We start from the raw sequence: 26,311 nt of genomic DNA on the forward strand, positions 1-26,311 counted from the left end.
TATCTATTAATATGCAGATTTTTTTCTTAATTAATCGATTAGATGTTTTGTCTATAAAATGTCAGAAAATGGTGAAAAATGACCATCACAACTTCTCAGAGCCCATGATGACGTCTTCAAATTCAAACCTCAAACATCATCAGTTTTGTATCTTGTATGACAAACAACAGCAGCAAATTCTCACATTTGAGCAGCTGGAGGCAATAAATGGTTGACATTAACCAACCATGACTGAAACAATGAATCAATTATAATTGGTAACCAATACAACAACAGAAAAAAATGTTAGTTACCAGCAGAGGAAGACCTTGTAAAATCCTTAAAGGGCAGATACCGGTATTCTCTAGTCCAGCTTAATGATCATGTTTATTACAGACCACATTCTGTGATTTCACGATGGTTAAAACTCTGTCCAGAACAGTGAAATTATAGAGGAGCACTGTAATTATTTTATTCCCCACGTCCCCATGTAATGATAATTCTGTACGAATGGGGCTTTAGTGTCTGTTAACATGGACTACTGCAGATTAAAAGATCATGGATCCAAATATAGATGACCTTTATAGCTGTTAAATGTTCTCTGGTTCACATGCATGTTACAGAGACAAAAACATTAAATGTATTAATGAAGTTGTGTAATGTGTGTGTTTGTGTTCTCTCTGGCAAGGTTGGAAAAGAACTGATGATACCAGGTGGCGCCAAGGTGATTGACGCCTCCGGAAAGCTGGTGTTGCCAGGCGGAATAGACACCAGCGTGCATCTGCAGCAGACTTTCATGAACGCCACCATCCAGGATGACTTCTACAGCGGGACCAAGGTACACACACACACACACACACACACACACACGCAGACACATTCACACACACGCTGTGTTATGACTAAGCTCGTCAGCATGCCTGTGATAATACATATTTAGAGTCCAGAGACAGCTGTCATACACAGACTTTCTCTCTCACTCTTTCTATAGTCAAATATCCATCCTATTCATATGTTCATCAAGACTAATGACCACATATGTTCTCACTCTGATCCTATAGGAAGACAACCCAAACAGCTGTCCCTAGTTACTGGTTGAAAGCAAAGACTTCTCTTTTTACACACTCACACTATCACTCACACACACACACACACACACACACACACACACACACACACAGCTGTTCAGTCTTCATCTGCACTGAGTTTATTAGTTCATTTCCAATGGATGATCTGCATGTTTTCCACTGATCCCCTGAGACTCAGAGGAGGGAGGATGATTTAATAATAAGAAGACTTAAAAAATTCAAGAGGGAGTGTAGCTTTTGCCTGCATATTATGCGTCAGAGGATGTTTTGGGCTGGTTTAGTTGTTGTTGCCTGGTATATTTTTGTCGCTAGGGGCTTTACTAATGGGTGTCAACTGGGTGTATGAAGGTGTGGCAGTCGCTTGCTATACATAATACAATAACACAAGCTGGGAACAAGGCAGGAATCTATTCTGCTGAGACCATTTAGCAGAGAACTTTCCAAACCGAAAGATATTGTGATATATACATAGACTATATATATAAAGATGGGAGTAGTGAGGTATCGCGTCATTCATTATCTTTTGGTCGGCACCATCTTTTCCGTTTGGAGCTAGGACCTTCTAAGGATTGCCGGGTGTTGCCTGTCACGCTCTGGAAACACGCCTCACTACCTTGGACCGAAGTGAATGCTAGCTTACTGATAACTCAGAGTGGTGCACACTTGGGCTAATGTTAGCTACTTTAGCTAAATTACGCTAACATGGCAGGTATCATAATCAAGTAAGATTAAACTTTATGAAATATTGCGACAATAGTCTGACTCAGTGCGAGTCCCGGAGCCGGGGAGAGCAGCAGGTGAGCAAACTGTCAATCACAGCTGTCAATCAACACCCACACGGTAGACATCAAAGCTACTATAAGTCTTCAGATCTTATTAATGGAGCAATAATTTTCCTATTGACCTTATTAGAGGCCTGAATTTAGAGATTGAGACTATAATGACTCGTTGATCAATTGAATGGTTGGTTATTGACTTAGTATTTCTAGAGAGAAGTTAACGCTTTTTGAATGTGAGCACCTAGCAGCCGTCAGCGGCACTTTAAGGTACTTCCACATTGGCTTCAACCTCAAGCTGTGGTAGTTGCCACTTGGATATATATCAATGTTAAAAAAGGCCTACTGGTTATTAAATTTAGTTTTTCCATCCATCCATCCATCCATCCCTGCATGTTTGCTGGCCTCCAACAACAGCAGGTGATTATCTGGAGAAGATCTTAAGCAGTGTTCTGGTATCTTTTCCAAATACCTGCAGTGCGCTTGGAAGATTTCATGGCAATTTACCCAGACTTTGCAGTGCCGTAGCTTAGTGAAATGACAGGCTGAATGCCAACTGAAGTAGGGTGAGAGGAATTTGGGGGAAGTCCTCCGTATGCCAGTTTACCCCAGCAAGCCCCCCAATCACCAACCCCTACCCACTGACCCCGCTACCATGGCAACTAACCCCCATTCTTAGTGTGGAAATCAGGATTGTGTGTATGCACGCATGGTCGTGGTAGTATTGTGTGGTATCTATGGTGGCTGCGTTACCATGACAACGGCTCGTGTGCAATTGTGATGGACCCCAAAACTATTTCGCTCCGCATCCTCTACTCACCCTCCCATCGTTTTGGAACATTCTGCTCCCTCTGCTGTTTTCCTTCCTTCCCCCTCTCTTCCCTTCACACTGTTTCCTCTGCTTCACCCCCTTCTGTCTCACCACCCTCCTTCATACAGACTCACAATGACCTGCAGTAGGAGGGTGATTTATATAACATGGTGAAATGGTGGAAAGTAGAAACAAGGAACATACAGTGTAGATAAAAAAACACCCTGTTTTTGCATCCATACTTGTATTTTGTTTTGGTGTTTTGTCCATATATTTTGCTGGATTGTATGTACACCTGAAATCAACAAAGCACACTGACAAAAGACTTTACATACATTATAACAAGTTTGATCAAGCACCAGCTGCACACTGAAATATAGTCATGAAAACGATTTAAATCTAAAAATGTGCAATTTTGTTTGTTTTAACCTCAACATGGGTCAATCTTTGAATTGAATTTTCCAGAATACTGAACAACAGAGAGACTTTGCAGATGCGTCACAAAACTTCTACCAAGCTGAGAGAAGAGAAACCTTCAAAAGATTTCATTCAAGTTGCCATAAGGATTGTAGAGGGTATTATTTTTGGGGGCTTTTTAGTAAAGCCAAGCTAAAATAAACAATAGTATAAGATGCATTAGATGAACTGTCTTTGAATTTAAAAAGCAAAAATTCAAGGCTGAACAAAGAGCATGTTTTCATCTTTGAAACTATTTAAGATATTTTGGAGCCTTATGCCTTTATTTGACAGTGACAGTGGAGGTACAGACAGGAAACACAGCGAGAGAGACAGAGAGAGATGAGATGCATCAAATCGCATATATTGCACATACTGTATAACACAGGTAACAAAACAACCAATGTTAATACAAATATATGAACACTAGCTACTTCTAACACTTTATGTAATGGAACCCGACATGAGAACATCATGTCGGGATGCATTACATCACCTGAAAGCCCTTTATCACATTAATATTTTGTTGTTGATGCATTACAGTCAGAAGTCTGTTTTAAAAAGCCTTTTAAACACCATTTAGATCATTTTAACGACAAACTCAAAACCGAAACCATCATAACAGGTTTGACCCTATCTCACTGTTATTCACAGTCTGTCCAGTGCAATATTGATCATGTTATATGTCAGATCAACTGTACTGGACCAGATCAGTGGGACTAGTGGGGGCTAGTATTGGCCTGAGTTATTGGCAGAGTAGTATCTATCACAGCAGGCTCTGCAGAGATCCTTTTAATGTCTCTGCAGGCAGGAGAGGCGGACGGGGGATGAGGAATAGGAGGGGATGAAAGAAGGTGAGGTGTTCAGCTGTAACGTGAAGTATGAGCAGAGCTGATAGAGGCTGATCAGAGAGCTGCGGTGGTAATCTGTCTGACATCGATAACCTCTCACAGAGTCTAACGCACTGAGATCCTCTCATCCTCTCAGATCAGTCATGTCTCACTCACGCTCAAAGTCTCTCGCTCCCCCTTCTTTCCTCCATATTGTAAATGTACTCATCCACCAGGACATTAATTGCTCTTTTGATCTGATTTTCCAAGGGCTTATTAGTTATTTTGGGGTAGTAGCTAAATTAAATATTGAGCTATGATATATTTTCACTGCATACTGGAAACTAGGTCTGCAACTAATGATTATATCCATTATCCATTAATCATTTGGTCTATAAACTGTCAGGAAATAGTGTAACCTCTTCAACTTGCTCTTTTAATGTTCTAAAACCTCCAAATGTTTTCATTTACAATGATAAAAAATATATAAAGGCGTCAAATCCTCAGATTTGAGGAGCTTGAACTAGTGAAAGGTCGGTATTTTTGCTTGATAAATTACAATTGCTTATTAAAATAGCTGTTCATTCATTTTCTGTCCGTACCATCATCATCATATTGAGTGTTTTTTGTGCCAGTTGTTTCCTTTCTCTCCATCTCCTCCCCCCTCTCTGCTTCTCTTTTTATACTTTCTTTCCAGGGGATTATCTTCACAGTAGGGGTTGGAGGGTCTTTAATAGAGTGCTGGATTCATGTTAAAGCACTGTTTGGGTTTATGTGTCACCATCCACTTTAGCTGTGCTGTCAATGATCAGTAATATGCTTTAAGAGCCAAAAGGGAGGACAGCAGTTTGTTGGGTTTAGTGTAGCTTGATAAGAGAGCTATTAGATTAAAACCATGAAGGTAATATGATGGTGTGGTGCATCATAACACGCTCAACTTCACCATATGTATAGGAATATTTTACCCCTACTTCTGGATGTCAAACACAATGACACCAAAATGTGTTTTGTTACTCTTTGCTCCATAATTTACACAGCGTTGATTATTGCAAAATAAAACCACATGCTTAGTTAACCACCACTGATGTGTTGCAGCTGCAAACTATTAGTAAAGAAAATAGCATTTCAGAGAGATATTATGGCTGTTGACATTCATCGTAACATCTAGTGGGTTCATTTCTCTTAAAATCTAACAAATGGCGCGCCCCGGTAGCTCACTGATTAAAATGCATGTCAGGTAATCGCAATGTTGGAATCTGGTAATGGAGCATCAGGTCTTATGAATAATAACAGGTTTCTCCTTAAATCCTGATTTACTTTATGAGACGAAAAAATCCACATGTATGTTTTATTCTGTAATACTGCATAATGCTTGACAGAATGTTTAATCTAAAGTGTCTTTCATAACATAATATTACATAAAATACAGAATTATTGATGTCTTGTTAATCCTTTTCTTTGGAAATATCTCGTCCAGAATCTAAAACAACAACATGTTGGAAGGATGTGATGATGAGATTAGGATGAAGAGGTTAAAGAAAGAAGAAAAAAAGTAAAATATCTGAAAAAAAGGGGATAATAGATGCTCATAATCAAATCTTTACAACAGAAGTGGTTTTTATTATGTATAACCACAGCAAGTGCCTTGTCAGAGAGGAATTGAACTTTCTTGGATCTCCTTCACAGGTTTATAATTTAGCACAGTCTAAAATTGGAAGTTTATTTGGTGACTGTATTTGCATACGCAGCCTAAAAAGAACAAAACAGGGCAGGATGAAAGCCATTTCAACCAGTAGACAGCTTTTATAGCCCAGCAGAGAAACGTCTGCTACTGGCCGCTGAAACCCTCACACTGATAAACACTCACGCTCATACTGTTCAATATATGTATATACCTTCCTTTCCCACTTTCTCTTTCACTGTTTCCTTCTCTTTTTCTACTCTTACATTCCCTCTTCTTTAAAGAAGTCGACTGGCAGTAAATTTTAATTAAGGCCATGCAGACAGACAGTGTAAATCCCACAATCCCCAGCTGTGTCCACGTCCTCTGATCTCCTCCACACACACACACACACTCACACATCGACAGTGATGGATGACACTACGCTCCTCGTGCACATACATACGCAGAGACCTTCGATGCTGACGCTGCAGATGATTCAGACTGGTTTCTATGGTAATGGGAAACCTGATAGCTCGTTGGCCGGTGGAGCTGTCACTCCAAAACAGAAGCTCCTTCCCTCTCGTCTATGACACGTCTGGAGTCTGGAAGGACGAGTGCACGCTGACGTGCACAGAGATCAGGCCCTAGTCACGCTTCATTCAAGTCGTATCAATCATGGAGAGAGATTTTAGTGGTGAATTCAGTTTTAGTGTCTATTTTGACTCGTCTGGACTGAAAATTGAAGACAGAATGAGGCTCATTTGACCGTCTATGTCTTGCGGAAACAGTCATATAACAAGAGCGATGTTTTCTATCTCTCTCTGTTTATTCCCTGTTTCATAAATGATTATTGCCAGTTTTTCATCACTCCTCAGTGCAGTAGCCCCGCTAGACTGTGAGGATATTGAACGGGTGACTGGCAGTGCAGTTGTGGACGGGGAGAGGGGGAGGAAGAGGAGGAGGAGGAGGAGGAGGAGGGTTGGAACATGCGACAGGCATGGCAGAGCAGTATCTGTTGTCATGGCTACAAAAAAGTGGATTTACCGTTCAGCCGACTGAGACGAGTCACGGCAGACCACTCCCTTCACCTCTTCAGTTTTCCATCCTGTCATCCTCTTCCTCTCGTTCTTTTGTGTTTTCTCCTCTAACCTCCACTTTCTTCCACTCTTCTTCTTTTCTGCATCAATGATTTAATATGAATCTTCTCCTTTTCATATTTCATATTTTCCTTCATGTTGCTGCTGCCTTGCAGCTGCTTTGAAAAACTAGAACCAGATTTGAGAGTGTTCATGAGTTTTTTATGAAGAGGTTTCAGAAAGTTTTTGGAAAGGCTCTTCTAAAGTGCTTTTCAAAAACAATGTCTGATTTTCAGAACAAAACCAAGAGGTTTCTATAGAGGGCGAATCAGTGACAGCAGTGCTAAAACAAAACACTTAAGAGACATGTTGATAAATTTAATTTGACTGTGGAAAACTGTTATTTTCCTGTGAATACTGTGTCTTAGAAAAAGTAAGATTTTAACACTTAACAGAACAGGAATTGAGAAGTATATTTATCAGAATATATACAGTTAGATTAGATTACAAGACACCTCTTATTAACTTAACTGTAACAAAGCATCCACCGGTAACAAAACTAACAGAAAAATATTAATTCTAAACATTATACATAGGCTATCACTACAAACTCTCAAATAACTTATTTATTTATCTGCAAAATATCAAATAAATTGTGCTCTGAATAGCAGAGGAGAAGTTCATCCTGATAAAGGGCGTTTTTCCTGATTTCTCAGGCTTCCTCTGCTTAACTTAAATGTTTTGTATAATAGCATCCTCAGTGTTGGTGCATGAACTAGACCATGATGAGAAAACAGTAAATAAGGAAGGACTATCAGTCATTGTCACCAGGACAAACACTATCTATGTGCTTTACAGTGGAATCATTGTTCTCTTGTTTAATTAATCTTTTCTCTCTTCCTTCCTTCCTTCCTCTCTAACTCACCCCCGCTCACCCTCTCGCTTCACTCAGGCTGCTCTGATGGGTGGTACCACCATGGTGATGGCAATGGTCCTGCCTGAACAACACTGCTCCCTGCTGGACGCTTACGAGCAGTGCCGAGCTCTGGCCGACGCCAAGACGTGCTGCGACTACGCTCTGCATGTCGGGGTGACCTGGTGGGGACCAAAGGTAAGACTGAAAGAGGGGTTCGAGTGTGAGACGTACCAGGAAACACTTCCACCAAGATCTTTACAGACTGATGTTCATTCTTCTCTTCATTCGGCTCTTCAAGCTTTTATCCTTCCTGAATGAATAATCAGGCAGTCAAACCATTTTCATTTATGGGTGAAATGTGTGATGACCTAGATTAAACCTTACAGGAACTAGGTTAACATGCTCACTGGGCACGTTAGGCAGATTCTGTGAGTCAGTATGCTTCATTCAGCCTTTGGCTGTAATGTCTCTACTATATCATCTGCTCACTGTGTGCATGTGCCATATCTTATTATATACAGTAAAGTCATATACAGTTCAGTTTAAGGCCAGACTGTCTAAAATCTAACCGTTACCCTTTAATACCATGATATAATGGCAACAAGGCCTGCAACTAAGGATTATTTTCATTGTCAATCAATCTGACAGTTATTTTCTCATAATTCATTGATCATTTGGTTTATTAAATTTCAGAAAATATTGAAAAATGCCCATAGCAAATTCCCAGATCCCAGGCTGATGTTTTTAAATGTCTTTGTTCGACCAACAGTTCAAAACCCAAAGATATTCATTTCAAATATATAAAACAGACAAAAGCAGCAAATCTTCACATCAGAGAAGCTGAAACCAGAGAATTTTCTCCTCAAAACCACCATTATTAATTAAATGTTTAACATTATTATATGAAAAGCACGTTATTTATCTTTTATGATACCCTGCCGGTGTTTATATCAACTCTTGGATCAACACTTTGATGCTTAATGTGATATTATGTTCCTGCAGCTGTGGAAACGCTTGACAAGCATCACTGACAAAAGAAATTACATTTACAAGAACGTACATCCTTGCTGATGACTGTGTGGTTCATAAGTGCAACTCTTGTTGTTTCTCAGGTATTAAATCAAGGCAGATACATATACAGGTGTTCATTTGCCACCATGTTTACATCAAGATGTTTAAGGGATGCTGTCAAACTGTCAAAGTGAAGGAATATTCATTGTTTGAATTTTGCTTCCATCAACAAAACTATGATGTGCTTTTATCCACTTTTTTATCATTGGATTTACAACCATTTTACCGCAAATAGTTTGTCTTTCCTGCATTTTTTAATGAATTAAATTAAATAGATTCCTCTGTGTGGTGAACATCTCTTTGGGACTGTGATCATCACCAATGTGAAATCAGTCGGATCTCATTCTGGCTGTTCTCCAAGCTCATTTCACACCCCATATAACACACACACACACACACACACACACACACGCACACACACACACACTTTCCCTCCATGCCCATACTCATACTGGATAATGCACTTCACTGTTTATCTTTGCCAAACTTACAAACTTTGTGCAGTCAGTTCAGATCCCTGATCCCAGACCTTTGCCCTGTGATCAGGTGCGTAACGAGATGGAGACCCTGGTGAGGGAACATGGGGTCAACTCCTTCCAGATGTTCATGGCCTACAAGGACATGATGATGCTGAGGGACTCTGAGCTGTACCAGACACTGCAGACCTGTAAGGACATTGGGGCCATCGCACGCGTCCATGCCGAGAATGGAGAGCTGGTGGCAGAGGTACACAACACACAAACACTCACATAGGCACAAAATAGCACAATAATCTTAAAAATATGTTTCTGTTATGAAAGTGCTAAGTATGATTATTTTATTGTGATACAATGCCTGTCGTTATCTGTTTTGGGCACATGAGTAGAATAATTTTAGAGGCATCTGTATGTGTGTGTTCTTAGGGTGCCAAAGAGGCTCTGGATTTGGGAATCAGTGGACCGGAAGGTATTGAGGTCAGCCGACCAGAGGAGGTGAGATTATTTTCTCTCATTTGTTTGTATATTAGCCTGCTGGTGTAACATGCACAGCAAGGGTTTGCATTATCTTCTGCATTTACTTCTCCTACCGCTGCTTTTTTATCCATTCCTTTTTATTAGCAGCTTAATATGTTGATAGTTGAACATAAATTTATTGTTATTTATGTTTTCATCACAATGAAAATTATACATGGAAACTAGAAGCCAGATTTTGAGAAATCATGTAGGGGTGATGAGTTCTGGTGACATTTAAAAACGCTGAGAGGTTGGATGCAGATGTTAGAATTGAAGCTACAATATGACCATTTTCAAAGGACTGTTTATACACTTTGAGTTAGCACAAAAGCTAACAAACAAAATCCAGCTATAATTATTGATTACATGATCTACTATGAGATGCATCATTCTCTTAAGAGAATACTCCCACAAAGATAAATCGGTAACCTAACTCAATTCTACATGTTACTACCAGTTATTACTGTATTTTATGGACAGAAGTTTCTGATAAAAACATTTAAATGTATACTCGGTTCATATTAAATTTCTCATCTTGTGATTCTATCTTTGTCCTGTCTACAGCTGGAGTCTGAAGCGACTCACAGAGCCGTCACCATCGCCAACAGGGTAAACACTAGATTTTTAATATCCTGTTTGTGTGCAGGGGTCTGTGTGTCATTGATACGTGAATACATGAATGAATGAATGTCTTTGTGACTGTAGGCTCACTGCCCAATCTACCTGGTCAATGTATCCAGTATGCCTGCTGGAGACATGATTGCTGCTGCAAAGATGCAGGGTGAGTTACCTGCCCAGTGAAAAATACCAGCAGCAAGATGGTGACTGTGATGATGATGATTTTTGTCCTCTTCTCCTTGTCTCTTCTTGCTGTCTCTCCAGGTAAGGTGGTCCATGCAGAGACCACAGTGGCTCACGCTGTGTTGAACGGGATGCAGTATTACCACCAGGACTGGGCTCACGCTGCCGCCCACGTCCTCGTCCCTCCTCTCCGCCTTGACCCCAACACACCCAACTACCTCATGGGCCTGTTGGGAAAGTAAGTGCACAGAACACACACGAACATACCGTGCTGCTGCTTGTAAACAATAGATTTTATCATTCAAGATGTCAATGATCAGTGATCTTTTTGGCTGCTGTCTTAGACATTAACATGCATATCCTGTTTCCAGTGACACTCTGAGCGTTGTGGCATCAGAGCACCGTCCATTTAGCACCAAGCAGAGAGCTTTGGGCAAGGAGGACTTCACCAAGATCCCTCATGGAGTGTCTGGAGTCCAGGACAGGATGAGTGTCATCTGGGAGAGGGGAGTGGTACGTACACTGACACACACACACTCTCACACAAACCTTGTCTTCACTAGTTAGCATTTTAGTATTTGAGTGACAGTAACAGGAAGAGACCAGGTTCCTCATCTTTTGTCTGCAGGTTTAATGCCAAAAGAGATTACTTTAACAGTATGACATGTACTGAAATGTTTCCTTTCATTTCAATGCATCGATGTCTGTAGGTTACAGGAAAGATGGATGAGAATCGTTTCGTGGCAGTGACGAGCTCTAACGCCGCAAAGATCTACAACCTGTACCCACGCAAGGGTCGCATCATCGCCGGGGCCGACGCTGACGTGGTGGTGTGGGATCCAGACGCAACAAGGTACGTAACTGTATTTACAGCATGCAGGTGTGGTTCACGAACACAAAGTGCTGTGCAGAACACACACACACACACACACACACTGATGCCTTCTCTCTTTGTGCAGGACGATCTCTGTGAGCACTCAGGTGCAGGGTGGAGACTTCAACCTGTATGAGGGGCTGCGCTGCCACGGTGTCCCTCTGGTCACCATCAGCCGAGGACGTCTGGTGTGTGAGAACGGTGTGTTCATGTGCGCCGAGGGCTCTGGAAAATTCTACCCACAGCGCACCTTCCCTGACTACCTCTACAAGAAGATGGTGCAGAGAGAAAAGGTGCGTTCACTTTTGTTCAGATGATGAAAATGTTTTCCCAGGAAGTAAACTAGTTCCGGCAGAACACCAAGGCTCATACAGTGCTATGATATGCTGTGTCAGGTGACAGCTAGCCAACTGCATACACACCCATCATGCTGTGTCTAACTGCACTGATTTGACAGTCTATATAAAGGATTTAATGCTCATGCTCTCTCTGTACGCTGACACTGTTTTTCTGCAGCTGCTGCTGCTGTCTGCAAAACCTCCGTCTCAGCTTCTGCATGTTCAGTTCTGCCCTGATTTATGTGCACGAAATGATTTATACTACTAACTTGTGGGGATTTACTTGATATGCTTTCTGCATGTCATTTTGCTTTCAGAGCTTGTTACTTTTGCTTTCTATCTTTTAACAATATGTGAATTTATCTGTTATAAATATGAAAATGTGTGAGGATCAGAAACAAATGCAGGAAAGGTGGATGCAAATATAATATTTATAACTGATGTTTGCATAAAAAAAACAATGGTATTTTTCTTTGAGACTCTGTAACAGCCCACAAATAATAATAAGTTAGTCTGCTCTCGAAAATACACCTCAAGATTAGAAGCATTACTGTCAAGTCAGATAAATATCCATCACAAGTTTCATCTGCATTTGAAAAGCATGATGAGATTGTTATTGACAGGATTATTATTATTGTGTCTCTTACTTAATACACCCCTGCAACCAGAAAGTCTAGATGATAAAGTTTGTGTTCACATTTCACTCTTCATGGAAATTATAGCTCTCAACAGTAGAGACACATTTTTACACATGTTAATCTTCACAAACCACCTCCCACCTCTCTGTTTCAGACTCAGGCTTATAAAAAGGTTGCCAGGGATCCCTACTCTGGTGACGTGGTCAAGGTGGCAAACACCATGAAGAAGGAGCTCGGTTTGGGCCCCATTGATGGAGATAACCCCAACAAACCCTGTGCTCGGGCACACCAGGGGGTCCGAGACCTCCATGAGTCCTCCTTTAGCCTCTCAGGTAGGCAGAATAAAGATAAAAAACCCCTAGTTTTGGTGATTTCTGTGACTTCAAACACATCTAAACGTATGTTGTTTTTCTCTCAGGATCTCAGGTTGACGACCACATCCCGAAGAGGTCCTCGGCTCGGATCCTGGCCCCACCCGGCGGGCGCTCCAGTGGTATCTGGTAAACTCCCGTCCCGGAGCTTCAACCTTCCGAGCCTCCATGTTTTCTATGTTTCTGAGCAACCAGGAAAACTGCACTGATTTTCAAACACAGGATTAAAGTTAAGAAGGGAAAACAAATTAATAAAGCATGTGTCTGTGATTGGTGACGACCTAACTGATGATCAGTGATTTGCCAAAGTGACTTTTACAAGAACTAATTTGTGTCTTAATTGGAGTGACTGACCTGATTAACTACACGATGAGTGAAGGGCTACGTATGAATTCAAATGTTTTTTCCAAATTCAAGCTGATCACACTAACATTGACAAAGTTTGCTCATTATCACACTGCTCGTATCCCGCGAAGAATCACAAACTAAACAAACTGTGAAAGATCAAAACCAGTACAGTTTTTGATGGTTTGAACTGAAGTGATGTCGACTGAATTATTTAAAAATAGTAGAACCGGATTCAGTGAAGTATCTATTCCCCCCTGTCACACACAAATGCAGTACACTGTAGACACCATAGACTCATATGAAGATGTGTGTGGATTCTCTTTGTGATTTAAATCACCCGCTGTGCTCGGCTTCCTGCTGCATCGTGGGTCCCTCTAACAGTGTTTTTGTTACCAATGGATGAACCGTGCTGTGTGGTGATGAAATCCAACTGCTTCAAACACCCTGCTCTCAATAGAGTCAGACTTGACCCCCACCTATCCTTACACTTTCACTGCTCCTGACTGACAAGCACACGTCACAGAAACATCCCAGCCTCACCTGCAATGAAGCAGAGTCTATAGTCTTGTACTATATAGTTATAGAAGTACACAACCTGTGGGCTCTCCTGGGATCAGATAAATGTAGGCATCACTGTCATAGAAACTTCATTATCTCAGTCGTATCTGTAGGCCTTACAAAGTGATAGAAGAGAGAGAAACCGAAAGAATTTAGATGAAGTAGCATCTGCCGGATTGCATTTTAAGAGTAAACTTCCTGTTCCAATAGGAAAATAACAGGGGGGGTTTGTTATTAGAGCGGTGTCTCTACAGAGCAGGAAGATTGAGCTGCACAGGCTGAAGAAAACCACTGATCCTCTCACCTCCTTATGATGTCTCATTCCTGCCTAGCAGTATTATATTTATTCATGAACACGTCTTCTTCTTGTCTGTGTACTGTATATTTAGGATGTTTTTGTTTTATTAGTTGAAAGAATAAATGTGCCAATGTGAATCACCCGTGCCACACACACACACACACACACACACACACCGACACCCGTGCATGAAGAGCACCACATGGAGACGGAGGAGTCAGATCTGTCTGGAACGCCACAGGTTCACAACAACTGGTGCTGTTTTTTTACGATTATCTACGATGATATGATTTTATTGTTGGATGGTTTTGTGGTTTTGAAGGCACTGTGACTGGTCAGTGGCTGTGTGTGTTTGTAGATTCTTGTTGTGTTGGACAGTGAACCTGTTGAATCTGTAAGTGGCTGTTTCTTACCACGAATAATGGCAAAAGAATAAAGTGAAAAAATAACCTTCCTTTGTGTCTTCTCTTGTTTTCAAGATACCTAAATTTGTGGTCACTGCAGGACTATATATATGTATATAGATATAGATAGATATAGATAGATAGATAGATAGATAGATAGATAGATAGACATAATAAATAATTGAATAGATTAACAGATTTGATACAAAAAGCAAAATCACATAAATTAGGATGAAATTAAACTTTATTCGTCCGAAAGGAAATGTGTCCCAGATGCTTAGTATAGAAAATATTTATGTTTGTGTAAACATAAATAAACTGTGTACAAGTCTGTCTGTGTAGCACTAGATATTGATATCTGGTCAACTATTTCATGTAGTTAATCTTTTTGCATTGTCATCCTCTGCATAGAGGATGACAATGCAAAAAGAAAATTGGATAAAACAGTTGGAATACAAATGGAAAATAATGAGATATCCATAAAAACACAAATATAAACATTTTCCTGCCATACTTCAACTTCTACCACGGTGAAAAATGTGTTTGCTATTTTATTTTTTACATATCACATGCAGAAACAGAAAATCAGGGTTATTTTACAGAAAGAAATAAATATTAATAAAAATATTTAACCAGAATCCTGTTCAAATAAATGAGAATCCTTGGTTCAAAAAGGAAAACTCCAAAATATCAGCTCTGTTATAATGAATGAAACCAGGCTGCACCCTGGTTGACCTGCTACTGTAAAAAGTAAATCAAAACTGAATCACATTGTGCAGAAAAATGCAGCTGTAATGCTCACTGCAGGTGGAAATATTGCACCTTTTGACCACTTCTACATCATTACTGTCAGTGCAGAAAAATGTGTTCCTAACATCTGTATCTTCATCCTCCTCATCCTCCAAATCCTCCAACACTACAACATCAGAGGTGTGAAAGTTTTCCTTGTCTGTATAAAATCAAAATTCATTAAACGTTTAGAAATTCATGCAGTTTTGGTTCTTTTAAATAGTACATGCTGATTATGTTGTTTAGCCTTGTGAATCCCAGTCTGTTTATTCTTAGATAATAACACCTCAGCTGTTGGTATAGAAAGTTCACTATGACTCAGTAAGTAGAATAATATTAGAATAAAAATACTATTATACAATATTACTGTTTTAACCATATTAGGAATACTTCTTATTGCTTTTATTTATTTAGATGAATTGTAATGTGTGTTGTTGTAACTGAAACTTAAATAAATCTGTTATATTTCTCTGTGGTTTATTTATTGATTTGTTTTATAGTCTTTTACTTTATATTTGTTGTTAATGATATACATGTGGGAATGTGTGTGTATCTGACATTGTGTTCTATCTTTTGTTCTTTTTATCTCTGCCTTGTAAAGCACTTTGTAATTGCAATAAACAGAGAAAGACGGAGAAGCAGCAGCGGTCAGCTCAGGTTAATCATCAAACATGGGCCGCAGCTGACGCGCTCGCGGACCTTTTCTCCATCATGTCTGCTCATCGGGATGCCAGTTTCACTAAAAGTAAAAAGAAAATCCTGCAACTGCACCGCGCAGGCGCACGCATGCCAGCAGCTTAGGTTGGAGCGATCTCGCGCAGTTTACCGAGGCAACAGTCGGGATTGTGGGTTGTAGCAACGGAAAGCCCATCATCTGAAACAACGGGACAGTGTCTCGCTTCTGTGAGTAATATTAACTCAACTTAACTTAGAATAAGCTTCTTTACAGTTGAAACGGGGTTATTTTACCGCTGATTTGACTTATACCTTAGATATAATAGTTGTACCGTCCCGTCGGTGAAATTAGTAATGTGCGTGTGTAACGTTATGATCGAAAAGGCCTCCAGAGGGGGTAACGTTAGGCTCAAAGAGTCGATTTCAGTTGCACTTTTTGTATTTTGAGCTCGGTAATATTGCTGTGGTGAAACTAAATCCGCTGGAAACCCTCCAATTTCAACAACAATAGCGAATTGCCAACTTAGCAACGTTAGCAGAAGTCAGCTAGGAGCTAGCATTATAATACTGCCTGTCGCACCGTCGGCTGCTGTAACGTTAACTGTCAGAGCAGCCAGGCTGAGCCGTGAAGCGGACCGGTGTTACACCGTATTTGGTGACCCAGCAGATAACCATCTCACTCCTCATGCCTGTAACTTACCAACACTACAGGTCAGAGAATCTGACGAGTCACCAAATACGGTGTAACACCGTTTCCAGCCTGGAAAGTTTCAAACACAGCAGGGGGTTTCATGTGTTATGACGTTATCATATCTACTGTCATGCCACAGTAATAATAAGTTAATGTTTTTCCTGCTGCCGGTGTTGCACCAAATTATGCGACACATCAGATTCTGTGGTCTAATAACATTTTTTATCATACTTTTATCACATAATGTAGCAACTGCTTTCAAATAGGATGCATCCATAGTCGATTGTATTTAGTTTAGATCAAAAACTTTAATATGTGTAAAGAGAAAAAACTCCAGAGGACACAGATAGGGTCACACATTCTTATAAGCTTTATATCAGAAACTATAGTGTACAGGTCTTTCCACTGGACAAGAATGAGGCATCTGGCCAAAAGAGTTATTCAGTTTTTCATATGATTTGATTTTGCAGGTTTTAGAGTGACACAGCAGTTGCAGATGGTTTGACAGACGGAGATAATTTGTAAGACTGTATTGAATATTTCCAACCAAATGTTATGCAAAGAGGGGCATGTGAAGACTGACGACATCTATCATAGTTCCAGCTTCTTAAATGTGAATATTTTCTCTGTGATAGTAAACAGAATATCTTTGCATTGCGGACTGCAAAACAAGATATTTTAAGTTGCATCTTGGCCTTTGGGAAACAATGATAGAAAATTTTTCACCATTTTTTTGACATTTTATAGACCAAACAAAATAATCAACAGATGAATCAATAATATAAATAATTGTTGGTTGCAGCCCTTGTCCTTTGACATCACAGAATCTAGATTCAACCACAGCTTGCAAATGATTTCAAAGCATTTGCAGCTGCAGTATAGCTGAGACTCCTTATCAGGTCAAAGAATCTGATTGGTCACAGAAATTGGTTTAACGCCTGCTTTTTAGTTGCAGGAAATGTCCAGCTCTTCAAAGAAGTACTAATTTAATTCACTTAATTTGTGTGAGAGAGAGTGGTATGAAAGGAACTTGCCTTTTAGGATTTTTTTTTTTTTTTTATCAGGAGAGACTCTTGATAAGAGTTAGTGTGATGTGTTGAAGATCGAGGGAATGTTTTAGAAATTAAAATAAAAATAGAGAGTGTGTCATTGCTAAAGTCCTGGTTTGAGGTTACATTCCTACATTCATGCATCTTATTGTAAATCACTGACACTATACTCAAGGTCTGTAGAATTAATAGCCTGCATTTAATACAGCTATTGTTTACTATCAGTCAACTGTGGCTGCAACCAATAAGTATTTTCATGATCATTGTAATTACTCTGCAGAATTATTTGTCAATTAATCGATTAATTGTTTGATCAATGAAATGTGATAGAACAGTCCCAGAGGCCAAGCTGATGACTTCACACGTCTTGTTTTGTCTGAGCAACAATTCAAGACCCAAATGGATTTAAATGATTATAATTTAAGACAAATTAAAGCAGGAAATCTTCACGTTTGATTTTGGCCTGGAATATAACTTAAAACACTTCATCAATATTCATAATTCTTAATCAACTAATCTTTTTAGCACCACTGTTAACTAATGAATGAAAAGGTAACGTAGTAGTCATTGTTTGTAGTGTCACTGTCACTCCTGGTTAATTTGCTACAAATGGACTTTGTGTCTTTCACATGGATTGTTGTTTGTTTTCAATGTGTGTGCAGTTTCCTTGTTTCCTTGTGTGCAAACAGCCAGGAAGCCAAAATAAAAGTCTCAGATCAACATGTGATTAGTGACCATTATGCAAAGTCAATCCGCAAATAAGTCAAAGTAGATTTCTGGAGTATTTTTCTAGACTGATAGCACGCTGTATGAAGACCAGCAGATTCACCAGTCACAGCCAAATTAGCAGCATTTGCCTGCTGGACAGTGTTACCTCTGTGAAGCCCTGCAGTCAGGAAGTGATTGTTCAGCACAGCAGCCTGTATGGTGTTTATTTTGGAGTCGGTTAGTTCACAGGAAACGCTTTGGTACTGTTGGATTTTTCCTTATCTGTGGCTGTCAGTGTGATGAATCGTAGCTGTATTAGTTTTTATGCCTGTTGGATACACTTACTGGTGATCTCAGCTGCCTTTGTGAACTATGATGAGTTACATCATGTTGAACCTGGAAGAGGATTAACCGAGGCAGAGATTAATGGCCTGTTGAGTGAACTAGTGACTTGCTGCTTGGTTATCTGTGTTGTATCTCCTTGTAAGCTTGTGAAGGTGCTCTTGAGAAGGACGCTACTGTCCTGACTACTCAGTTGTTCACAGTGCAGTTTGAATATGAGCAGGACTGATATGATGGTTTCTGTCTCCAGGTCTTTCTATAAAGTGGTCCAGCACAACCCGGTTCTTAACAGTTTGCACCAACACACACCCAACACAGGTGAGTAACATTCAGTCTTTGTATGTCTGTTAGTATTAAATACTCAAGAGGCCTTACATTTGCAAAATGTATGACTCTTATTTTACTAATATGAGTGCTAAAGAGAGTAAAGCAATAAAAAACAGAACAACTACCTGTCAGTGGTATCTGCAGTTGTTTGTGTACGCGTCTGCTCGGGAGTATAAATGAAGCTTAATACTCAAAAAATATAAACAAGCACAGAGATTGACTCATGTTTCAGAACAGAACTGCACAGAAGCTCCCAAACGCTATTGATTTCCGTGTGCATGGATATTTGGCGTTATTTTTGGCATTATAAAAAGGCCTGGCGGGGGTTCTCGTTGGCCTGGCGGCCTGCCAGAGCTGTACAGTTATGGGGGAAACACTGCAGTCAGTGTCAGAGAGGACTACCTCTCTTACGCAACAGAAGTCACCCGGCTCTCCTCATCCCTGAAAGTAGCTTGTCACAGCCTCTGTGTTGTGGCTTTATAGTTACCGCTGCTCCCCTCGCCACTCAGTTGTATGTTGTCCTCGCTTTTTAGCTCCTCTCATCTGACAGGCTGAAGAGACAAAAGAACATGGAGACAAATTGAAAAGAATCCAATGTCATTCTACTGTAAATTGGCACAAAAAAACATCTAAAACTGCGTACTTATATTTATCAGCCTTCAGAAACTGCTTCAAACTGTTGCTTACAATATTGTGCGTTGCAGGAGGATGGCGGTGAATGTCTACTCCACCTCTATGACCATAGAGAACCTGAGTCGTCATGACATGTTAGCGTGGGTCAACGACTCTCTACAGCTGACCTACACAAAGATCGAGCAGCTATGTTCAGGTAAACAAACGCATCTTTTAATTCGACCTGCAATTCAATAGAAAGTGCAGATGAATCTCTGGTATTAAATGTGTGTTTGTGTGTGTGTGATCTGTTCTCTTCAGGTGCTGCATACTGCCAGTTCATGGACATGCTGTTTCCAGGGTGCATATTGATGAAGAAAGTCAAGTTCAATGCTAAATTGGAACATGAATACATCCACAATTTCAAGGTCTTACAGGCTGCGTTCAAGAGGATGAATGTGGACAAGGTGAGAGCACACACACACACACACACATACACACACACAGGTTAACAGAGCTGTTGAAGCAGTAAGTGGACATAATATACATCAGAGGAAAAGATTGTGCATTTAAATTTTTTCATTTTTTCATCAATGTTTAAAGGACTTTTACGGAGAATGTAACAATCCTACAAGTTTATGTCATGTCCACCAGTTTGAATTATTTCAACTTTGTTTCTGAGGAGTCGTTTCTGGTGGACGGCTTGAAATACTAAATTACCCATGAGCCTCAGCTGCAGTTTCTATGGAGAAGAAGCCAGTCAGAGGCACAAATCACAGCAGTAGCAAATTCAGCAGTAGCAAAAGGTGCCATAATTGCTGATGTTTAATTTATTCATAACTGACCCAAAATTCATAAATGAATTAATTTAAGCTGTAGGTTATGTTTTCAGTTTTCTAGCTGCTGTTAGTGATGCACTTAACAGAATTTTAAGCCTGGATGTTTTGTTTTTTTTAACCAAAATGTACCTTGGGTGTCATATTTAACTTTTCACCTTGCTTTTTTGCAGACTTGTACCTCCAATTTTTTGTCAAAGAACCAGTTTCTAACACAGTTGTTCATCCTTTGTACTGATAATTTAAACAGGATCATTTAAAGCCATAGAAATGCTCCAACTGTCAGTCACCTCACATTGTCTATGGAGAAAATGATGCTTTTACTTTCAGCAACCAGAGGAGCCTGAAATAGCTCCTCCTGCTTACAACTCTATTATTACTTTCTGATCATCACTTTATCCCCAAACTTCCTGTTTAGAATTTGAAATTCCAACTAGTGACCCTTCAATCTCAAGTTGGTCTCTCTGTCTCCAGGGCAGTGGTCTCCTTCGCATTGCAAGCATGACCGTTCTTAGATAAATACTCTTCTGTTGTCTCTTCATAACAGATTCTCATCACATTGTCTTCTCTCTTTCTCTCCCTCCTTTTTTCGTGTCTCAGATCATCCCTGTAGAGAGGCTGGTGAAGGGGAAGTTCCAGGACAACTTTGAGTTCCTTCAGTGGTTTAAGAAGTTTTTCGACGCCAACTACGACGGGAAAGAATACGACCCTCTACAGACACGGCAGGGCCAGGAGGGAACGCCGCCTCCGCCCAACCCAGGTAAGATACACACACACACACACACGTACACTAACACATGAGTCAGCTGTGTGAAAACATGCTTCATTTCATTGCTCTCACCTCTTCATGCAACCACATCCCCACCTCTAACCCAGGTGAACCCATTCTCCACAAACCTAAAAGACCCATCCGCTCAGGTAACATCCCCTCCATCGAGCATGTGTGTGTGTGTGTGTGTGTGCTTGTCAGTGCTTGCAGAGAGAGTCTTACCCACATTCACCCTGTGTGTTACTTTTGGATTGGCCTTTTCTGACTTTTTGTGGGCATTGAATGCATCTCTGTGGTTGTGTGCAGCTGCAAAGCCATATTTTTTGTTTCTTCTGTTCTTTGTTTTATACAATATCACATGTTTTACAGATGTAAAAACTATAAAGCAGTCTGTGGCTTCCTTCACACTTAAAACAGATTTGTGTTTATTGTTGTTATTGATTTGATTCAGCCAAACAATTCCTTGAGTTTCTGTATGTGAAGAGTATGACAAAGAGGAAAAAAACAATGAAATGAATGAAATCTGACATGAGTTATCAACTGTCTCAAGGAGAAATGTCCTTTTGTTTGGTTCTGGTGTTCAACCTTGTTGACAGGGAAGACAAAAACTAAAACAGTACAATGTAGTAAACGGGCTAAAACCTGCAAAAATATATGAAAGTATTCTACTTTAAGGTAATCAATCAAAACACAGTGTAGAGACATCCTGATAAGGATTAATCTGTGCGTGTGTGTGTATGTGTGTTTGCTCTTGTACTTCTGTCTTTATGAGATAGAAGTAATTATGCTTTTACAAAGGAAACCTTTGCAAAGTGAGGAAATGTTTAGAGCTGCAATGATTAGTTGATAGTCAGAAAATTAATTGGCAACTATTTTGAAAACCGATTAATTGTCATTTTTCAAGAGAAAATGCCAAATATTTGATTTTCTCTTTTTCCTTTTCATATATGACAGTTAATTGAATATCTTAGACTTTTAGACCGTTAGTCAGGCAAAACAAGCAATTTGAAGACATCACCATGGCTTCTGAGAAATTGTAAATGTCATTTTTTAACATTTCATAGTCTAAACAATGAATCGACTAATTGTGAAAATCATTGACAGATTAGTCGATAATAAAGGTAATGGTTAGTTGCAGCCCTAGACATTTTGGCTTGTCCTCACGTCCTGAAGGGGCTGGTTGATGACTGGTTGATGGTTTGGACTTTTAAGGTTAATCTTAGAAGTGGGTAGGGTAAAAGTTTGACATTTATTCACACAATACACAGTAAATATGTAGACTGGCAACAGTTATGCATGTAAAATGTAAATAAAGCATGAGATTAAGAGGCCAGTTTAGAGAGCTGCATTGCTTAAAATGAAGTGTTTCTGTTAACGCAGACTGACTGACGGATGACCGAAAAAAAACACAACTACAACTAGTCTGGAGCATAGATCCAATTGGAGTTCATTTCTACACAATACAGTGTAGAAATACTAATGTACGTGTTTGTTTCTGTCTTCCAGGCCCCATGAGAACATCTCCCACAGTACCGAAGACTGTCCCCACCCCCCAGAGGCAGATAAATTTGGCATCAGCCCGCAGGAGTGCTCCCGTGACCCGCAACGGAGGAGATGCTGAGCTCATGGAGCTCAACCAGCAGGTACCACTGCTGTGATTTGTTAAGGTGTTTCTAATAAAACCCTCTAGTTTCTCACCTTGGCACCGCACCAAGGTACCAGCATCCCTGTGCAGCTCACACATGAAACTGCGTCATCAGATAAATATGCAGTATGACACTGCAGTTGTCTTCCTGTTGCATTGGTGCCTTTCAGTGGTTTGGAAGTTTCTGAGAATCCTTTTTGGCAAAAAAACCCCAAAAACATAGTGTTGAGAATATCAAATGTGTCCATGTTGGATGAATACAGCTCTGACATAATGAAATAATTCACAAGGTCACAACAGGGTCAAGTGATTTGGGGAGTGACTCAACACATTCTCACATTGTTACAGACTATTCTTCATTTTCTGTTAATAACATTCATTTTTTGCAGGTATATTACAGTAATTATTAGCTTTTACCTTTTCACTGTTTATCTTTTTTTTTTGTAATATTTTTATCTCAAACTCACAAACCTCTTGACCTGTCTCTGCACACAGCTGCTGGATCTGAAGCTGACTGTAGACGGGCTGGAGAAGGAGAGAGACTTCTACTTCGGAAAGCTGAGAGACATCGAACTCATCTGCCAGGAAAGCGAAGATGAAACCAACCCAGTCATCAACAAAATCATTGACATACTGTATGCTACAGAGGTAAATACAAGCGAATCAGACACACTGATATCAAGCAGCAGTATGTGGATTTTACAGTGTAATACTAACATGCATAAATAGCAGCTTAATCAATCTTAATCAATACATTTACATGCACACAAGAAACCAGGTTACTTGGAGAGATCAGGTTATGCAGGTAATCATGTTCTCTGATTATCTGCTCTGTCTTTAACTGGTTATTGTAAATCTGCGTAAACATGCAGCAGGTCAGTAATCAGATTTTTGGAACCACAGCTTTTTATTTTTGCCGTATAAACGATACAAGACGCTGCTTCCTGATTTTTTTTTCTTTCTTTCTTGAATGTTGAGTTTTAGCTCGGAATGTCAGAGGTGTTGATTTAACTCTGTGATCATATTTGAAGCAGTTGTTTGTAGTGTTGTCAGTTGTTATGTCCTTTTATATGAAGCTCTTTCATTCATCACTGTTCCTCTTTGCCACTGCAGCTTTTTTTTCCTCTTGATCCATCACAACATTTTACAGTGTTGCTGACTGATGTAACTGTAGTTCAGACATGCAGCGACCAGAGAAAAAAAAACAAGTAGCAGTATGTGTAAGATGTAATAGAGGTCTGATGATTACTTATTTTAGAAGTGAGGTTTCAAAGCCACATAAAGTATGCTTGCTGAAAAAATGAGGATATATGCAAACACAAAGGAGAAGACCCTCATTATCACCAACTAGAAGTGATCTAACAGGCTCAAAAACTAAATGTTATAACCACTCACTCTGCTGTACGCTGACCTACGTCTTATCTTTTGCAGGAGGGATTTGCACCACCAGAGGATGAAGAAATTGATGAAGGGGCACAGGGAGACCAGGAGGAGTTCTGAGCTGATCCTCTTCACCATCACCACGTGTGATCGTCCCGTTCTCCTCCCACCTCTCACCCTTTAATCTCCCTAATCATTATTGTCATCTTCCCCCCCCCCCCTCTTCGTTTTACCCTTTTCTTTTACTTTCTCCAATCTCCCCTTACGTCTCCCATCTTGTCTGTGGCTGTCCATATCCATGACGACTTTATTGTACAGCCTAGCTTCCACAACTTCTACTAGCAAAGGACACTTTACCCAGACCTGTCGGGACTAGGGCCCAGCAGCCTAGCTTGGCTTATTCGACTGATTCTTGCTTGTTACCAGAGGGGACAGCTGCACTGCAGGGCTGCTAGTCTGTCAAAGGTTTAAGGTTAACAGCAATGAGATTACAGGGATCCAGCACTGACAGCCTGGAGCCAACAGTGCAATCAATCTGTGTGTCTGAAGAGGCAGGTCACTTTCTCTCACCGTGCACTCTGATTGGGTGAAAACACACATGCATCAGGGTTCTCTGCAGAGTTTATATATAAAAAGACCACACACACACAATGTTTTCCACACAATGTGATTAGAATGAGGATATTTTTGACTGACAAAGTGAGATTATAGATGGTCCCTTAAGAGAGAGAGGCCTGCACATGCATATATTTTGAATATATCGCATATGATGACACATGTGAACGTACATTTAGCACGCAGACATATCACAAACTTTGAACTGCTCATATGTACATGCATTCAAAAAAAAAAAAAAAAGTCATCATTCCAAGGTTAAAGCAAAACTATCACAGAGTATGTTTTTATCCATTAAGTTGTCCCACCAGAGAGGGTTTGCTCATGAAACAGTTTTGACAGCTTGTTTATGAGGCAGCATGATATATTTATGTTTTTATTTATTTATCTTTTTTTAATCTGCTCTATACATTTTCTGAAAAAAAAAAGTGGTTTTGGATTTGGGGAAATTGAAGGATTTGCACTAAATGTAGCGAAACAAACCGACTGAAATGATCCAAAATGCCAACACGCAGTGACTGGCTGCAGCCAGAAAGATAAAGGAAGATGCAATTTTTTATTTTGTAGATTTGTTTTTTATTTGCATTGAATTCCTCAATGGCCACGTCAGTGTAAAACGTATTTATCAGACAAATGTCAGGCTTTGAATTCTATGAATGAACAAATATTAAAAAAACAAAAGCAAAAAAAAAAAAAAAAAGAGTACAGACAGACACTACTAAATACTAATGTTTGACTGTGTTCATTGAGTTAAACATTTTTAGCTGCTATCTCTATTTTTCTGTTGCCGTATTTAATTGAGTTTTCATATTTTGTGTAGCGTTAAAACGCCACAGTGGCTGCCAAGGAACTATGGGTGTGGTTTATTGTGATTGGCAGCCAGGCTGAGTGTGATTGACATTAGTTGGACCAGTCTGAGAGAACATAACATCAAACCCTCTCTCGCCGTTTGTTGCCATGGCAGCCACGTGATAAACTTGCATCATTTGGAGTTACTGCTTGAATGAAATAAAGCTCTGAGGTTCAACAAAAGCAACTAACCTGTGTGCTATCTGCCATGTTTCTGCTGTATTTCTCATTTATCAGGATTTTATTTCTAGCAAACTGTTCACATTACACACACAAACACATTTATAGTGCAACCACAAGTATGTTCTGTCTACTTGAACAAATATTTTTGTGATGTAATGCTAAGAGAACAAAAGTACAGTAGACTAGCAAAATACGAACATATTGAACCCAGTATGATGTCCACTGTGATCAGTGTTTAAGCTTCCTCTCACACTGAATGAAGGAGGTCTTGAAAGAGATCCAGGAGAGTTGTGCCAAACACTAAGCGACTCATTTGAGCGACACTAAGTGCCGCTTTTGAGAGACATTGCAGCCAACACTGACCGTCTGTTCCCCAGTTGGTGGCCAGACAGAAAATTGTAGCAGGTCAGCTGGTTTAACTAAACCATTTGTCAACGATGCAGCCCATAACACCCAGCTCACAGGGATGAGACATAACTCACAAATATAGTTCATTTTACTGTTTTATATCCTGATGACATCTCAGATCTCACTTCATATCAAGAATAGACTA

General features: G+C 39.9%; 2 protein-coding genes across 4 annotated transcripts in view; both read left to right on the forward strand.

Moving 5' to 3' along the window:
* LOC137169353 (dihydropyrimidinase-related protein 5-like) overlaps nucleotides 1-14,338 on the forward strand; it is a 30,039-nt gene extending 15,701 nt beyond the window's left edge. Inside the window, exons 3-14 of the mRNA XM_067572473.1 lie at nucleotides 668-817; nucleotides 7,632-7,790; nucleotides 9,213-9,392; nucleotides 9,569-9,637; nucleotides 10,223-10,267; nucleotides 10,364-10,439; nucleotides 10,541-10,697; nucleotides 10,831-10,972; nucleotides 11,170-11,312; nucleotides 11,419-11,626; nucleotides 12,464-12,641; nucleotides 12,728-14,338. Of these exons, the coding sequence (XP_067428574.1) occupies nucleotides 668-817; nucleotides 7,632-7,790; nucleotides 9,213-9,392; nucleotides 9,569-9,637; nucleotides 10,223-10,267; nucleotides 10,364-10,439; nucleotides 10,541-10,697; nucleotides 10,831-10,972; nucleotides 11,170-11,312; nucleotides 11,419-11,626; nucleotides 12,464-12,641; nucleotides 12,728-12,813 (1,593 nt within the window). The 3' untranslated portion in view covers nucleotides 12,814-14,338. The remainder of the gene's footprint in view (nucleotides 1-667; nucleotides 818-7,631; nucleotides 7,791-9,212; nucleotides 9,393-9,568; nucleotides 9,638-10,222; nucleotides 10,268-10,363; nucleotides 10,440-10,540; nucleotides 10,698-10,830; nucleotides 10,973-11,169; nucleotides 11,313-11,418; nucleotides 11,627-12,463; nucleotides 12,642-12,727) is intronic.
* Nucleotides 14,339-15,872: 1,534 nt separating this feature from the next.
* Nucleotides 15,873-25,426, forward strand: LOC137169845 (microtubule-associated protein RP/EB family member 3-like). Of its 3 annotated transcripts, XM_067573249.1 has the most exons (10): nucleotides 15,933-15,980; nucleotides 16,914-16,964; nucleotides 18,793-18,860; nucleotides 19,574-19,698; nucleotides 19,803-19,948; nucleotides 20,918-21,077; nucleotides 21,194-21,235; nucleotides 22,593-22,729; nucleotides 23,227-23,379; nucleotides 24,163-25,426. In XM_067573249.1, exons 4-10 carry the CDS (start codon nucleotides 19,578-19,580, stop codon nucleotides 24,229-24,231), a joined length of 828 nt encoding a protein of 275 aa, XP_067429350.1. In that variant the 5' UTR covers nucleotides 15,933-15,980; nucleotides 16,914-16,964; nucleotides 18,793-18,860; nucleotides 19,574-19,577; the 3' UTR covers nucleotides 24,232-25,426. The 3 variants fall into 3 exon arrangements, with proteins under 3 accessions (XP_067429349.1, XP_067429351.1, XP_067429350.1); XM_067573248.1 differs by lacking the exon at nucleotides 16,914-16,964 and having other exon boundaries at nucleotides 15,873-15,980; XM_067573250.1 differs by lacking the exons at nucleotides 16,914-16,964; nucleotides 21,194-21,235 and having other exon boundaries at nucleotides 15,873-15,980.
* The last annotated feature ends 885 nt before the right edge of the window (nucleotides 25,427-26,311 follow it).

This window comes from Thunnus thynnus, chromosome 18, assembly GCF_963924715.1.
Source record: "Thunnus thynnus chromosome 18, fThuThy2.1, whole genome shotgun sequence".
NCBI classification, from domain to species: Eukaryota; Metazoa; Chordata; class Actinopteri; order Scombriformes; family Scombridae; genus Thunnus; species Thunnus thynnus.

Excerpts from the sequence above, each read along its gene's own strand:
- LOC137169845 (XM_067573248.1), top strand. The coding sequence starts at position 19,578 with ATGGCGGTGAATGTCTACTCCACCTCTATGACCATAGAGAACCTGAGT. Across the intron at positions 19,949-20,917 it reads AGAGGATGAATGTGGACAAG|ATCATCCCTGTAGAGAGGCT; the intron begins GTGAGAGCACAC and ends TTCGTGTCTCAG. Across the intron at positions 23,380-24,162 it reads ACATACTGTATGCTACAGAG|GAGGGATTTGCACCACCAGA; the intron begins GTAAATACAAGC and ends TATCTTTTGCAG.